The 17,736-nt window shown below is 38.1% G+C and overlaps 1 protein-coding gene across 1 annotated transcript in view; it reads right to left on the reverse strand.

Annotated features, from left to right (window-relative positions):
- Window positions 1-17,456, reverse strand: part of kcnt1a (potassium sodium-activated channel subfamily T member 1a) — a 34,516-nt gene extending 17,060 nt beyond the window's left edge. Inside the window, exons 1-13 of the mRNA XM_061061136.1 lie at window positions 16,861-17,456; window positions 13,770-13,934; window positions 6,869-6,948; window positions 6,413-6,536; window positions 5,823-5,870; window positions 5,469-5,517; window positions 5,222-5,281; window positions 4,876-4,950; window positions 3,418-3,501; window positions 2,875-2,969; window positions 823-1,003; window positions 575-739; window positions 295-431 (exon numbers count right to left, since the gene is read on the reverse strand). Coding sequence (XP_060917119.1) covers window positions 295-431; window positions 575-739; window positions 823-1,003; window positions 2,875-2,969; window positions 3,418-3,501; window positions 4,876-4,950; window positions 5,222-5,281; window positions 5,469-5,517; window positions 5,823-5,870; window positions 6,413-6,536; window positions 6,869-6,948; window positions 13,770-13,934; window positions 16,861-17,030 — 1,433 coding nt within the window. The 5' untranslated portion in view covers window positions 17,031-17,456. The remainder of the gene's footprint in view (window positions 1-294; window positions 432-574; window positions 740-822; window positions 1,004-2,874; window positions 2,970-3,417; window positions 3,502-4,875; window positions 4,951-5,221; window positions 5,282-5,468; window positions 5,518-5,822; window positions 5,871-6,412; window positions 6,537-6,868; window positions 6,949-13,769; window positions 13,935-16,860) is intronic.
- Window positions 17,457-17,736: the final 280 nt, after the last annotated feature.

Genomic DNA, 17,736 nt, shown 5'->3' on the forward strand with positions numbered 1-17,736 from the left:
TGCTGATTATTTTCTCACAGTACAAAGGCACTTTAGTCTGTGGAGCTGTTCTTTAATGTCACTGATAGATCACAGAACTGTTGAAAAACATCAGGTCTCAAGAACAAACTGAGTTTTATATATTATTTTAATGAATATTTTATATTCATCACTTCAGTCTGTAATGAGTCTGTAATGACCGCTCTACTCTCTACTGCTTGGTGACGGTATTTTTATTACAGCAACAACAATGGGCCAATCAGTGAAGCGATATCAGACGACAGTTGGGAATATGTTGCCTTGTAAATCACTTACTTTGCTCTCAGCAGGTCCTGATCTTTGAGAACAGACCCTTGCAGATATATGACCCTTTGAGACCACAGAGGGATCTGCAGCACTCTGCGCACCTGGAGATCCATTTCACTTGGGCACAGGATCACCACATAGTAATCCTTTAAGATTAAATACAGTTACATTCAGTAAAAAAATGCATAAAGAGCCCTGAAATAGATGTTACTGTTACAAAAACTGTCAACAGATTTCCTCATGCTATGATCTTTTGGGTAACAAATGTTTCTTTTGTGTTGCTTGATACCTGCAGTCTTGGATGGGCATAGAATTCATTGAGAAAATCCATGAGCAGGTCTATCTTTAGCGTGCTGACACACAGCACTACATGCTTCTCTGTCTGCGCTCTGTGGCGGCTGTAATTCCCTCCAGACTTCTGTCTCTCCATCCACAGGTAGATCAGCTCCTCAAACTGACAACACAACAAGCCGAGTGTAAATCCAACCCACAGAGGAATGTTGACAGCAACCCAAGATTACCGAAACATCTTCCTACCTGCAGTGGCAGCACCACCAGAGCCACACAGATCATGATGACCACCAGCAGCTGGGACGGCCATATGCGGGGGGTAACGTCGCCGAAGCCCACGGTGGAGAAGGTGACGATGCAGAAGTAGAAGGAGTTGAAGAGGGAGAGGTTTTTACCTGCTCGCTCCAGGTGCTGGATTCCACATGTGCTGTGTAGGAATAAGATAAGAGGAGATGGTTGGTAGAAGAACATTAAAAGTATACCAGTTGCACAGAAGAAGTCGTCCTTGTGCTCTTGCTTACCCACATCTCAAAGGTATATTAAGTTAACTATATTAAGGTCATAGTTAATGCCAAGACAACACACTGTAAACTGCCACCCCAAAATTTGACGTTACAGCATTTTCATCAAAGAGCCAGTTCTCGCAATATAAATAAAATAATAAATAAATAAATGTATTATAAGTTACATATCACATACAATCAGAAAGATACTGTATATTTATGTTTTTTCACCCAAAATTGACAGGCACTGAACTAACTACAAGTCTTAAGGCTAGGTTAGCTCCACATTAGCAATTAAGGTGCCAAATGTTTGACTTTTAATCTACTATTATATTATATTATTATTTCGATATAGGGAAATACAGGGAAAGGAAAGTGTAAAATATCCTATTTTCCCAGAATTTAGAAAATTGCTTGCAAGATACCCAGGTCTGCTTAATCTGATCGCTATTTCAAAGTAACTGCTTTCTAATTGTGCAACAAGCTAAACACTATCAAACTGAAGCCAAAATACATTAGTGACCTCCTGATTAATTATGAACCATCCAGACCGCTCAGGTCGTCTGGGACAGGTCTGCTCTGTGTCCCCAGAGTCAGAACCAAAACATGGAGAAGCAGCGTTCAGTTTCTATGCTCCTTATATCTGGAACAAACTCCCAGAAAACTGCAGGTCTGCTGAAACTCTCAGCTCTTTTAAATCCAGGTTGAAGACACACCTGTTTACAGCTACAGCCTTTCATTAAACAGCTTTAATAAGATTTTAAATTTTAACTCTGCACTGTAATTATTTTTTTTTTTTTTAACTCTTTTAATTTCTCTACTTTTATTTTTTATTTTTATTTTTGTATTTACATTAATTTCATTTTTATTATTTGTATTTGAACATATTTTCAGATTTAACAATTTCAGTGATTTTTTAATGTTCTATTTTAATGTTTCTTTTCTTTCCTCTGTCATGATGCTTTTGTCTTGTGTGAAGCACTTTGAATTGCCTTGTTGTTGAAATGTGCTCTATAAATAAACTTGCCTTGCCTTGAAAATACAATGTGTCTCAAAAGTGATAAATTATAACACAAAAGCTCCTCAAGACCTGGAGGTGGACAGCTTTGGAACGGGACAGCTTGGAGACAGTGGCTGAGACGAGGATGAGGGACAAAATCACAGCCATCCTGGACAACTCCTCTCACTGTCTCCATGATGAGCTGTGGCAGATGGGCAGCTCCTTCAGCCAATGCCTCATCCCCCCCAGTGTGCAAAACTGAGCGCTTCAGGCGCTCCTTTGTGCCCACTGCCATCAAACTGAACAACATTTTCTCACCTTATCTCAAACTTTGTCACTTTATCTGATAATTGTCAATTTAACTTTAGCTTGCCACTTACTGCAAAATGTTACAATGTTACAATTCACTTAGCAGACGCTTTTATCCAAAGCGACGTACATCAGAGAGCAAAACATGTCTGAATGTTCTGTAATTATTTTTTGTTTGGCAGTTAATGGGTTTATAGTTTACTTACACTTACTAGTTAAAAGTTTTAAATATCTTGTATTTTGATTTTATTCCTATCTGTTCTTATGTTATATTCACTCATATGCATGTTCTTCTTCTTGTCTTTAAACTGCTGCAACACTTGAATTTCCCCTCCGGGGTTTAATAAAGGACTGTCTTATCTTATCTGTAGATAAATATCAATCATTGAATCCATTCATTTTCATATGCACATCAAAGAGGTTAAATATGTCATTAATATTTAAGTTAAGAAAAACAATTAACAAATCGTTGAGAGAGTGCCTCACCCAGTGAAGACCAGGCAGAGCAGGGTGCAGATGAGAATGAGGACCTGGTTGAACATAGCCGAGTTTGTCCTCTGGATCGCTCTGTGGACGTCATTCTACCCAGTAACAAGAACACTTTTTAACATTTAAACCTGAAAGATGAACACCGCTCACATAAAAAGTTTATCTATGTACTGCAAGTGATATGGCATTATGGATTTTCTCTTGGATGAGTTCTGTCACAGCAGTACACCTGAACAGCATGAAATACAAAACAGCATGATAAACGTCAAGAGGATTTGATCTGAATGGAAACCCTCCAGGGTGCACACAATCACAGCAGAAGCAAAGTAGGAGAAAGATGTGTTGTTGCAGCAGCGACGCAAATGACTGTGAGCATTAAGGTCTGTGTAAATCAGTGAAATGTGGTGGCTGTGACACAAACTAGTTGGCGGCTGACCAACCATGGCGGGACTCACAGCGCCTGGTCTTAACAAAGTCATTAAAATGTTGATTAGAAACAGGTCATTAACAGAAACAATTAAGCTAATATGTTTGACTCACGATCATGTTCTCCAGAGCACACTTGGCCAACCAGCAGTTGAGAAACACAGGAATGAAAATGTTCCTGATTGAGGGCCAGAAGATCTACGAAAACAGTGAAACACTTACGTTAACCTTTCATGACAACCTTTACATTAAAAACCGCACATAAGAAATACTTAATGCATTGTAGCTTAAGAGCTTCACCTTTGAAAATTACAACCTGCTCCGGTTGTTTGCCCTTTTACCCTTTTTACAACCAAATGACTGCAGCTCAGGGATACATGCCTCAGTTACTAACCATTTATTATTTTATGAATAGTTGATGGCAAAACTATCTGACATAACATTTTTATGTCTGTTTATTTGAAAGGCTTACACTTCGGATATACAAATCAAGAAAAGTTCAGCTTGCAACTCTGTGAGGTTGGGATGCAGTGATTTAATGAGCTAATTGCTAATGTCAGTATGCTACTCTAACATGCTGCTATGCTTACAAGCTAAATTTCAGCTGGTAAAATATGTTCAGTGTTTTATTAGCATTATATAATTTGCACACCTAGTTTAACTGAGGTTGATTGAATGTCTTTAGCTGAGAAATAGCATTGGACTAAATCAAATTGTTTCTACATTTCATGGCAATTCATAGAATATTTATGACCATTATACCCTCCATGGTCTGGACCAAGGTAGTTAACCACCTGAAGCAGCTTCGCTAGCATGGCTGAAACATGTGCACAAATAGGAATGTTGTATTATATCAAACTTTTTTTAGTTATAAAAATACATTAGCATTAACATTGTAAAGCGTTTTATTTTCCATGCCAGCTTCATAGGCTTGAAGTATGAATGGAAGCCTGAGTGACGTCAGCCTGTGTTACTGCGGGGGGGCTTTGGAAGCCTGTCGATGGTGGTCACCATGCTGGACATGCTGTCTCACCCTAACGTTCAGTAAACCTGAGGGGCGGGTTGTAATCCTCCTGTGCCAATGGAGAGCTAATCAGACCTATCTGTTTTTTTAACCAAGCTGTAAACATGTTCATTTCTGCTATAAAAACAGTCTCAATCAGAACTGTTGGAACATTGCTGGCACAGCTGACAACGTCAAACCACTGTGCTGTACGAATGACAGCTTATTTTGTCATCTGTCAAAAATAACAAACTCACAGACAATTCAATCTTTGTTTGCCCCTCTGCCTGTTGTCTGTAGCTCTCTTTAGATATGCATAAGGGACTATCTGTATGACGTGTATGATTCCTCTCTCCTGTATGTTTGTGGGTTGTTGACAAAACCAAACATTTTGTTTTTTTCCTTATTGTAATTGACAATGTTAAACATTTATTAAAAAATGATAAAAAATCATAAAAATAACAAACTAGTATCATAATATTCAACACGTCAAATATTTTTGTTGTTTCCCAGTAGGAGATAGTTGGGATAATGATTATTTCAGTATTGGCATAGGTCAAATGTTTTACCGTTATGATGAAGGGAACAGTGTTGATCATCTCCAGAAGAAAAGACACCTGGAACATCTGCTCCCAAATGTTTCCCTGAAATTAAAAACAGTTTTTAACAGTAAGCACACAAAAGACAGTGACTCAGTGCAGACACGCACTTCTTAATTGTAGTCTGTCACTTCTATCGACCACTTAATCCTTCACCTCCACCAGATCCTGTAATTACTGTCTCTCCATAATGTAGCCGTGACAAATGACTTTGGCTAATTATGCCACTTATGAACTGTCAATCTCACAGACTGCGATTGGCCAATTGTACCTGAATGTATCAGAGTTATCACACCGACAAGCTTGAAGTCTTTACCTTGTAGCTTAGATACATCAGTAGCATTGTCTCCAGGAAACTAATAATGGCCACAATCACCTGTGCAAACAAAACCAGAACTCATAAACACAAAGTCATAAATTCAGTGTTCTCTTATTCACTTTGGTGATAAAGCATTTGAGGTTTATGTTTAGAACACCATTACTTGTTCACCTCATACATACTTACGTTTATACAAGTTTGAGATTGATTTGTTTTTCTCTATTCATAATCAGCTGTGACTCACTTGAATGGCCCAGACAGGAAGCTTTCTATCCACCCAGAAGATCAACCCCCTGCCACATAGAGCACATAACAGCAACTATTTTAGTAACAGCAAAAATATATGTAATTTATTTATATGTTAACCCTCTACATCGGAGAAAGGATGCAATATGGATTGTTTTTAAACCACCAATGACACATAATGAGACTTCTATAAGGCAACTTTATGTCAGGTCGCACAGCTTTTAAATGGGCTGACTTAAGTAGGAGGAAAGAGCAATGACAGGCTGTCCATTTAAACTGATATAAACACAGATCCTATGCAAGGTTAAGTTATAATGTTAGTTACCCCCCCATCCCATTTTCAGGTTCTTACCAGTTTATTTCTCTGTCCTGCACTGAGCCGTTCCACTGGCTGTCAAAACTGCAAAAACAATGACGATGATGAAGATGAGGAGGAGGGAGCAAAATGATTAATCAATAAGCAGTGAACTTATTTGTTCTGATGAGACAGGACAGTGGTTAGAGTCAGAAATCAGGGAGAGAGAGAGCGTGCGAAAATGTGGGAAAGTAGCCACAGGTCAGATTTGAGAGAGAGGGGCGTGGTCAGACACAGCTCATTTGCATTTAAAGCTACAGGCACAGAAACAGCCTGTTCTGAGCAGGGCTGAAATAGAGGGGTTTAAAGGCATGATCAAATACAGGATCAGAGTGGATTTATAACAATAACATTCACAGACATACTTTGTGGACTTCTGAGACTTATTTCAACTTGTTATAAAAGAGTATAATATGCTACCTTTAAATCATCTTTTTGCACTTTTGCCAATACATTGCCATTGTTTATGTGTTGTCACTTTCTACCTTTTATCTTTTGATAATTTGTTAGTTTTTCTGGGGTTTCAAGTGTTCTACGTGTGTTGACATCAAGCATGACTTGACACGTATCTCAAAGTGTGAACAAACCATTTGCCACTGAGAGGGTTCTGCTGTCCTGCGATGTGGACGGGGTTGTCAGTCACCACCCTGATGATGTACAGCAGACAGGTGAGCAGCTTCAGGGAGAAGTTGAACACACGGATCCTAAGACCTAAAACCCAAAGAGCAACTCATTTTCTAAACAAACTATTAGCAGCAAATACAATTTGAGGTTTTTTGACTCACGAGAAACATTACTGCCTTAAAACACTTTCATCTGTGTAGACTTACAGTAAGTGAAGCAGAGCGCTGTGTTTCTTTTAACCTATAAGCTATACAAGGAACGAATGTGGTTCTCCCGTGCTGTTTTGTGTTCCTAATATTTCTGGGCCTCATAACACTTGAATAATGGAGGCTACTGTCATTGTCTTTTCCTTTAATGGACCCTTTTAAATATGGAGAAGCGACAATTTAGTAATGAATGAAAAGACAGTTTGCACTTACTTGATCTTTGGTTTTTGATGAAGAAAAGCTTCAGACGCTCCTTGAAGGTGTTTTCATTCACATAAAACTCTACCTGCACCCTAACAGAAAAGAAAACAAGCAGCAAAATCAGACGATTCTTCAAAGCGTGTTTTTTTTAAAACTGAAATAACACAGTGTGATTACGGTTGTTAGTTTTATTAATGATCTGCACAAGGACGGTTTGGTAATTGTCTATCTCTGATTGTGTTTCCTATTACAGGACAGGGTAACTTTGAGACATGTTGATTAGACCGAAGACACCTGAGTCGCTGTTACAACAGGAAGGACAATTTACATAATTAACACCAAGGTGAAAGGATAAAGTAAAAATGTGGAAATTAAATTGTTATTTAGTACAAAATCAAACCATGGTAAAATTAATTTCATCTTTCACACAGCTTGAAAAACATAAAAAGTCTCCCCTACAGACTTTATATTATACACCATATAATCAATTCTCTCTTTTAGATAAATGTATTTTATTCATTGTTGTTATTTTTTTTGTTGCTGTTTGTCTCAATCTCTATCTTTTCCTTCTGTCCCATTTCACAAGCCCAACACAGTTTTTGGCAGATGGCTGTTCATCATGAGTCTGTATCTGTTATAAGGATGTTTTTTTGGGGGTCTTTGTAAATAATAGAATAAAATGTCATGTCATGAGAAAACATTTGTAATTAGTTGGCGCCATACAAATAAACATTGATTGATTAAGATGAATAGATTAAAAGTTATATGTTCATTTGTGCTTTCATTTCAGACGTTAATATACACTGTTTTCCATTTTACTTTTTGTTTGTGGTACTTTTTATTATTGAATTAAAATGTTGCCAAAGAAAAATAAACTTGAGTATGCAATTTCTTTTTTAATTGTAACTTTTTTAATCTTGGCTAACACTGACTTCCAAATACATGTAAAGGGTAAATGGACCTGAGCTTGTATAGCGCTTTTCTAGACTTCTACTCAAAGTGCTTTTATATCCCTGGTCAGTGGACCAGAGTAAGTCAGAGGGAATAAGCGACAACTCCTCCAGCAGGTAGCTTGGCAACACACAGAAAAGCTGTAGACTAATAAAGTATCATCTTTAGAGTGCTGCCTGCAGAAGAGAGCACAAACAGAGAGGAATGAAAAAGAAGCACAAAATGGAATAGACGAATCTCAGGAAGGTTGAAAGTCGTGCTGTAGAGTAATCCAAGGTTCGGGCTCGTGGCTGGAAGGTTCACAGTGGGAAGGGAAAAGCAGTGTGGGTAGTTGGATGTAGCGACTCTGTGTTCAACAGCTATTTCAGGTCTGCTGGATCATAAAACAACACGACAGAGAGGAGAAACCCTTCAGAGGAATCCTGTGTGATGAGAGCCGAACAGCTGTTGCACGTGCCTGGCAGCAGAACAGATATGTCACATATGAGGGTCCTACAGATTGTTCTGTCTGTCTCAGTGTCTAACCCCCTCCACACACCCACACACACACTCACACACACATATTGTGGTGCAAGTAATGAACCATAATCAGCTCCTCTTGAGCACACAATTACCAGCTGAAGTGGTCTGACATTAGTCATACTGCCATTTCACATAGAGTTTGAGGTAATAAGACGCTCAGCTCTGGGAGTAATCAGATCTTTTTTTAAAACTAATTGCGGCAGAGAAAGTTCTGCATGTCAAATAATTCTGCAGTCTGGTTATATTACATCTTTTAGCCCAGAGGTGTTCATTTACAACAGAAAGAGACCTGTTGATCTGAATGCAAAAACTTCACACAAAGCCAGAGTTAGTCATGGGAAAAATATTTTAGGAGCTGTATCAACAAAGTTATAACACTTAAGCAAATAGTTATAAAAAAAATAATTAAAAAAATCAGCAAAACTTGTAAAATTCCATACTTCCTAATTGTGAGGCATTGCTTATATTTCTTTAACATCAAAGTAAACCACAAAGAATGTGAAAAATGTGGTCAGTTAAAATTGGCATTGTAAAGAGAATCATTTGCTTTAGCTCTAACTCTTTGTATTAAAGCTGAAATGATTCACTGATTGGTCGATAAGCTCGTGCACAGAAACATAAATCAATTAGATTGTTTTGAATTTAGTAGAGCAAAAATACTGAAAATCCCTGTTGTTTTCTGTTTCTTTGATATTTTATATCACACTGAATATATTTTGTTGTTGTTTTTTTTACTTCTGGATTTTTTTTTTAAAAAAAGAAAGAAAGAAAGAAAAGCGAATATATCATCTTGGGCTGTAACTTTACATTTCTCACAATTCTCTGACAATTCACTTACAGTGAATTAATTTATTATGACAAAAAAATATAAAAAACAATCCTAGCCCACAGGACTTAGCCTTATCTATAAAAACTTAATTAAAATTATCATTAGATTCATAGCCTATTCGTGGCAGAAAATATGTAATTGCAATGAGTCAGCTTGGACATCGTGACACTTTGAACCAAAAGATTAAAAATGAATAATGTTCGTCACAGCTCTACGTTGTATAACAGGAGATGCATAAATAATTTAAATATTAGCCTTTGAGGACAGTGCCATTATATAAATAAACACGCAGGCAGCATTATAGCCTACAAGTCAGCACATTTTTTTGGGCGCGCGGATTAAATTTGTCAGGGCGAGCTCACGACGTTTGCTTCCTCCAGAGTTACCTGCAAATGTAAACTGTTGCATAACTGCTCAGTTGAGAAATGAATAAAAAAATGTAACTTCTCACAGCTGGGTTCTATCACTATCACCGCATGCAGCTCTCGCTCTGACATTGGGACACACATTTGAGGTAAAATTGTTCCGAAGTTGGCCCTACCTCTGCCCTGTGTCACCATCAAAAGGATCCGACCTCCACGCGCTCACGGACGGATTGACCCAGGTGGGAATGACGATCCTCGGATCCATTGACACCTGCGTCGTGCTCCCAGGCTTAATTCCTACAGTGTTAATGCTTCTTGACCAACGCGCTTCCCCGCAGCTGTTGAATAGCACAACACTAGGCTACAGTTCTTTGTTTTTTTTAACGAGAAAATTATTTTTTGTTGTTGAGTTTTCCAAAAATCACGAGACGAATATTATAATAACAAGCTTTAAAAAAAAGCTTTGTGCTTTATGCATAATTTACTTTGAGAGATGAAGTGATTATTGGAATACATTTAGAAATGTATTCAATCTCTCTCTTTCTCTCTCGTGCGCGGGCCTGTTGCCACAGCAACGTTGCATCGACAGAGTATAACCCCTTAACCAGCAACACTACAGCTACAGGCAAGGCTGTTAGCGTTCCCCCTGATACAGTGGAGGAGTGGTCATAGAGATCAGATGCAAATAAACACAGATTTTTCCTTAAAAAAAAAAAGAGAAGGTCTGCAGCATTTTAGAATGTAGGCCTACAGGCTCATAGAAATGCTTCAACACCTTATATAAAGCCACAATGATCTTAAGCCCATGAAGGCTACATTGTTTCATATTTTTCAGTACCTAAGTTGGATCTAGTGAAAGAATACAGGTTGTATCCCCTATTTCTGTCCTGAAAAATGAAAACAAACAACATTGTAGGAGGATCTGCTCTCTCTCTCTCTCTCTCTCTCTCTCTCTCTCTCTCTCTCCATCCTTCCCACCTTTTTGGTTGTCTCCTAATGTGAAAGAGTCTGAAGTAGTGATATACGGATGACCTCCTCCATGAGTCAGAGAAAATACCGGAAGAGGGCACTCCACTTGAACCCCTTCAGCCCACGCTGGCACTGAAATGCCACTCAGTGTGGCTGTTCAAGAAACACAAGGGGGCCAGAGTGACACAAAAACCCCTGCCTGTACGACATGAGACATTTGATCACAAATAGTGTATGATGTTCATATTACAAAAGCATACATGGCAAACATGAAGGACTATTTAGTCTACTAACTTTTACAGCAAGGAAGAATATTTCACTTTTCTGGATCAGAGACACTGTCCCTACAAAAATGGCACAACCTTATAGCCTAATGGATATATTACATGTGTTCATCACTCCTCTGTTGATTTTCTATAAAGTGTCTAGGCTATACTGGCCATATATTGTCATCTTCAATACTACTTGGATTTCCAAAGATCTCTTGGATTTTCCTTTTCTTAAATATAATCTTCCTAGAATCTCACCTTTTGTTCATATACCTTGCTGATGCTGCCTTCCTGTGTCATTTTTTTTAATGTACTGTAAAACTTTAATAAACATATAAAGGAAGAGTTTCTAACTATATATTTTTTTATGCTAGTTAGTTTGGCTCAGAAGCCCTTTCGTATCTTATGTTTTGATTAAACCTTTTATCCATTTTAAGTTAAAATGTCACATATCATCCTCCTTTTCAACATGTTTTAAGTCTCAGAAGTCGCTACAACATGTTTGTCAAGTTTCTTGTTAAAAATCCTCGGAGATCTCGTTAGGATGCTAAAAGGGTTATAAAATGTGAAAATGCAGTAAATTGGAAAACAATGACTAAAATTGCAAACACAGAACAGATTAAAGAGTCAGCCAAGGAGAATATGCTACTGCAACACTTCCAATAAAGCTTGTGTATTTTTTTTTTCTCATGCATGGCCACCTTTGAGAAAGAAACCTTTGTGTGATGGATGTGACCAGTGACATTTCTAAGTGGACAGAGGTGCTGAACACAGGCGAGGACTCTAACCTCGAATGATCTAACCAGCAACATCCCTCACCAACAACAACATTATCTAACCAACGCAGAGGAAGGGGTTTTTGAAAGGGAAAAAACAACAGAAATGATAATAAGTGTCCAAATAGGAGCTGCTGAACATGTAGACAGCTTTATCAAGGAGGTTGTTGCAAGGACAGCTGGGGAAAGGTCACATTTGAGTGAAAGCATTGGCAGACTGTGTTGTTTTTCAGCGTCAAATAGATATGTCAAGTATTACAAACAGCAGCGCAGTCGAAAAGGTTTTCTGCTGCAGCTGCAATCACATCTAAAATTACATTTGATCATCACTCTCTTGAGGTCCATCTGGCAGAAACCTAGATTATAAAACTGAAAAACATATCAGGAGGAAATGCAGATATGAGGCTGAGGGATAACTAACCACACTGGATTGTTGGATTCAACAGTCTCTTTAAAACAATTGCAAGGATGTTTTCCTTTTTGAAGTTATTTTTTGACTCTTTGTCTTGGATTTCAAAAGCAGATATGATTTGACTCTTAAAGCCTGCAGGGTTTTGATTCACAGGATGAAAACGAATGATGCAGTTCTTGGAAAAACTGGAAAAACTGCTGCTGATCGTGTTTGAAGGAGAAGAGTGCAGAGAGAAGAAAGTGTCGATGGGGGAAAGGTCCGACAAAGATTGTGAAAGCTCATTTTAAATTCCATCCCTGAATTGGGTCATAGTGTGGTTGAGGAAAAACAAGTTTCAGTTGAGCATCAAACACAACAACGTAGCCTTCTGTGATACTCCTTTATGCATCAACAGTATTTCAACGACTGGTTTTTTTTCAGCACCATGGACAGCACCCAAACTCTACCATGTTTCTTGCTTCAAGTCCTCTGTCAAAGCTGACAAATCGTAAGCATTAAAACACAAATTCAAACTGCACATTTTTGTTGTGCTTGTTTTAAGAATGCCTGCTAAGACTCCCTGCAGACAGGTAAACACTCCATGCACAATAACTGCGACAAAATCCCTACCAGAAAGATCAGTCAAGGGGAATCCTATAAAAGTATTTGTCAGCTATATTGGCAGTCTGGCAAGTCAGCATTTGTGATTGTGAATCTGACATGAGAAGATGACAGATAACACATTTTTTTCCCTTCATCAAAATAAGTGTCTGAAAAAGTAATGACAGCATACTGTATGCAAACAAGTGTCATTAAAAAAGGAGGAGAGCTCTAGTTTAAATAAAGCAAAATGAATAATAGATCAAATAGACTGTAAAGATGTTTACAGCTGTTTTCTTACAGCCTTATATTTTATTTTTATGTGGCTATATATTCTATTCTGTAATTTTTGAAGTCACAAGTTCTTTATTTTGTTTAGCTCAATTTACTTAGCTTAATCACATTTCCAAGAACCCAAGGTGCTTGAATGTTCTGCTTCAGACCAAACAAAAATCAATTACCTAAAAACAACACATCGTCTAACTTTAAAGATAACTAAAGCAGTTGTAGTGGACATTAAATGAATGCAAATTGTTATTCAGTTGATAAATTTGCTTTTTCAAACTACTGGTTAGTTGTTTGAAAAAGCAGCTAAATTAAATAGATTAAAAAGATTAAATAACTGTGTATTATTGAAATGGCTGGATTAAAATGACTAAAAGTTCGCTAAACGTAGAGGAGAAAACTCAAAACAATAGTTCGCTAAGATGCTAAATTACGGACAAATGGTTGAAATAATTGGCTTTGAGAAATGAATCTATTGTTTACAAGTTAGCAAGAACTAATGGATAAAAGGAAAAACATCTTATTTTAGTCAATAAACAGTTGAAACAGTAAACAAAGTGGACAAACACTTGAAATAGGTAACTCAAAGTTATGGCTAATAGTTCAAATAGTTAGCTTAAAGCTAGCATGACGTTTAAATTGGGAAAAAGATAAATGGTTCAAATAAGATGGTAGTTTTAATGAAGGGGGTTTTGAGTTCATGTAACAGGGCTTTGGAGTTATTTGTGGCATAAAGAACTACGAACAAACAGGTTAATCAACTTATTGAATAAGATTTAATTTTCTAAAACAATCAATTATCTATAACTGGTGTTAAAATCAATTTTACGTTTTATCCACCTTTGTCCCACGACAAAATGATCTGAGGTTTCTTTCTCTGACCATGTCAAACAGCACTGCTCTTGCTCCACCTGCCTCCTGAGAGTATTTCGTGGTGATAATGCCCTGCTGCCTACCTGTCATCATTCTGGAAGTTCTGGTCCCCGAGCAGCAGGTCTCTGAAGCGAAAGCGGGGCGGCAGAGGAAGTACCTCACTCTCCTGCTGCTCCATCTTCAGGGTCGAGATGTCTAAGATAACCCCGCTGCTGTTGGTGTTGGTCGGGAGAGGAGCTTGAGAGGAGCTGAAGGAGGGCGAGGAGAAAAGTAAAGAAAAAGAAAGGAAATGAAGAGAGGTAAAGAGAGGAAGTGCAAAGTGAGGGGGTTTTAAAGAGCAGGCCTTGTTGAAAGAAACCAGGAGCAGGAGAGGAGAGGAAGTAAGGAATTAAAGGATGGTAGAGTGCAGATGGTGGACTATTACAGGAATGCAGAAAAGTAAAAGTTAGAGAATATGAAAAAGAAAAAAAAAACACGGTCAAAGTATTTCAATTTTTTTTAGAAAATTCTCTACACTGAGCTTTGTTGTCTACCATGTAATCAGTCTGTTTTGCTTGTTCTGTAATATGAGCTGATCAAACAGCATCCTGGAGTCACACAGACAATAGAGAGCACGACAAGCGAACATGTGTTCAAGTACAGCACAATGTTAACCAGCTGCATCACCACTCTGCACTTCAGGGAATATATATCTGCAGTGCGTTTACATCTGTGGCCCTTCAAACATAACTAAAGTAGAAAATCCTTCCCTTGAAGAAGCTAGAAAAGCTCATCTTTGATATTTTTGCTTGAAAAATGACCAAAAGGATTTCCAACTATTCAGGAATTCATTATCTTTTGGTTACCTTCTCAACTAACTGTTGCATACTTTCCATCATTTTTTCTTCTTTTTCTGCTTAAAGGATTCAACTAGTGATGGAAATTAGAGTACAAATTACAAACTGTAACTGTGTGTAAGTAAAATTCTAAAGAACTTGCATTTCACCTGTGTTATTTCATTTTACGATTAACCTACTTCAATACATCTCAGGCAGAAATGATGTGCACTTTGTTCTGCTATGTTCATCTGACAGTTAAATATATTGGTTACAATACAGATTAAGATTTCATGGGGGGAAAAAAAATCATCATAAATTAAATGAAGTTGATAAAATACAACACATTGACTGATCAGAGAAGACCGTGGTGAGGCCTGTCACACCTCACAAAAAAAGCTTGTTGACTCTTAGACAGAGAATCACTGAGCAGAGTAGATTAAACTTGCTTTAAGTTGATTAGTTACAACAGTAAAATGCCATTTAACGACTCTGTACGTGCAGTCTAGATTTTGGTATCGGAAGTGGTCTGGTTTCTGTTTAAGGTAAATCAGTCTGTGTGGAGAGGGAACGAGTCAGAAGGCAACATGCTGTACATCAATGCAGGAAACCCATCTTCAATCATCTAACAAGGATGTACAACATATAAGCCACATATAAACAGAGCACACATCACAATCATCCATAGAGGTGAGTCTTGAGTAGTGATCTGAATGAACAGAAGGGTCAGTGCAGTGTTGAATATGTGTGGGAAGTGAGTTCCAGAGGGAGGGGGCAGCTTTGGAGAAGGCTCTGTGACTTTTTTAAAAATATTTTTTTCTAATTTTAATACTTTTAGTAAGTTGTGCTGAAAAGTATCTGTTTGAGTTATGCAGGATTTTGAGTCTTTTTCTTTTGATAGTTTAATATTCATGTGCTGGGGCATTAAGTTAGTAACGTATTCATCATCAATACATCAATAATCCTGAATTCATAAATCTCAGACTAATCTTTATCTGGATATCAAATCAAGACACAAAAAAAAAACAGGAAAAAAAGATCTGGTTGGCTTGAAGTCACAACTTTTAGTTCCATTAATACATTAAGGGCTGCAGATGTTGAGTCATCTCTTCCAGCTCCCCCTCCTCCTCTTTTAATCACAGCCCGAGCGACAGGCAAGGAGAAGTGAAGGACAGCTGGATGTTACCTTTAACCAGTATAAAGTGTGTGAAGACGCACTAGTGTTATTTCAAAAGGTGATCCCAGAGTAGAGACATTGACTGATATATTTGATTTCGGCTACACCTTAATATTTTTTTTAAATCACTACATGTATGTTCAGAGTAAAAGCTTCAGTTGCTGGAAGTTCTTTGAACATTAACTCCCTGGATAAATCATGCGTCCATTAAATATTACTCACTGCAACGAGACAGATGAACTTAATGATTCTAATGAAGTTGAAGTGCTTTGGTGTGAAATCAGCTGAAGATGGATGTGCTCTTTCAGTGTCTTTAAAACTGATTTCTTAAAAGATATAAATGAAGGGGAAAGTGAAGCAGCACTGATGAGCCTTCAACACCTGTGTTCGTCAATCTCCCTCAGCTGTGTCACTTTGTTTGCTGCGGTCCTCCATTACACTTGTCAAACTTACTGTATAATAGACGAAGGGAATATTTCTGATGCGGTTTCATGAAATCAATCCATCCAAGCTAACCGAACAGAGCTAAGGGGGAAAGTGCAGCAGGAATATCTCGTAAAACAGTTTGGAGGAGGCGCAGTGCATCCCAATACACAGAAATGAAAACTAAACAGGTTTTGTGGTAGATTTTGGAGGATGAGTGTCATCTTTTGAACTTTAAATCTAGGTCTTCATATATTTGGTGACGTAAAGATGTTTCTATTGAAAAGTCGCACAAATGTTCCAAAAAAATAAAAGGCAAAGTGCAAGACGTTACTACAGCAATATTTTGGTTGTTTTGGGTGTGGTAAGTTTAAGCAATACAAAATATTCATGTAATATCATACACAGATGTTATACTGTACGCTGAGACACAGTGTGAGCAGCTGAACACACACACACGGTGCAGTAGAAGATCAGCAGGCAGTGTCTGGAGAGATGATGCTCCGAGAAACACTCCTGGAAATCATCATGTTTACGCACAACACCAAGAGCGAACTCATTGGAAAATATGCAAAAGTGCACATATTTCAAAGTTGTATTAAACAAATAGCATCATCTACAATGACTGTTAGATAGGAAATACTTTAGGTAATATGATGAATAATAGTTATTGAAAGAATATGATCTCATTCATCATCAACAAATGATGCGTAAAGTTTTATTTTATTTCCTACTTGTTTCTCGTGTTCTCTCTCTTACCGTGCCTTGTGGTTCACGTTCACGGTCCCATCATCGTTCACGAATGACTGGTTCTCGTAACATTCACTGCACATTTTGGCCGGAGATCCGGCGCAGCCGTCGGACTGGTGCGCTGCGGTGGTCGGCGTTGAGTCCCCCGTGACAAACTCTTCTTCCTGGGTTAATTGCATCGGAGGGAAATCTGCCAAAAGGGAGTGGACACAGCCGGAGAGAAAGACGTGCTCAGTGTGGAAAAAGCCCCCCTCACCTACTCAGGTGCATCTTGGAGGTGGAAGAGTTTGGTTTTTTTTCCTCGCGCCCACGCGGATTAGAAGCTGCGAGCAAAGTGGCCGCTATGATCAACTCTTTGAACAGAGCAGCTGAAAGATGCTGATTGAGTCATTTGGGTTTCAGTAAGTCTGCCAAAGTGGTCAGATTCAAGATTCAAGGAAATGTAAAGGACAGATCTGCAGCACTGAGCATATCAGTGATGAGTTTTCCTTCCTGAGGTTGGTGCACAACTAATGACATAACTGTTGAATTATCACCTAACTCTTTATGTGCAGAGAAATCAGCACCATCTAGTGGAGATTTGGCGTATCAGCAGTTCAACAAAATGAAAATATAAGGCCTTCATGGACACAGAGACTTTGAACTGAACTGTTCTCAACCTGTTTACAACAAAGGAACATTTCATTTTTCTAAATATTTGCAATCTGTTTCACCCATCTTAATTATGTGGTCTTGTGCATATTTGTCTATGACTAGTTATAGACACAAAATGCATCACTTAAATGGTACTATTACTGCACACCTGTCTACCAGGTGTGACTCCAGATCTGTGGTTGCATGGACGATTAATGACGATTGGCCACCCCAGACGCCAACACCATATCC

Source organism: Labrus mixtus, chromosome 17 (assembly GCF_963584025.1).
Source record: "Labrus mixtus chromosome 17, fLabMix1.1, whole genome shotgun sequence".
Lineage (NCBI taxonomy): Eukaryota > Metazoa > Chordata > Actinopteri > Labriformes > Labridae > Labrus > Labrus mixtus.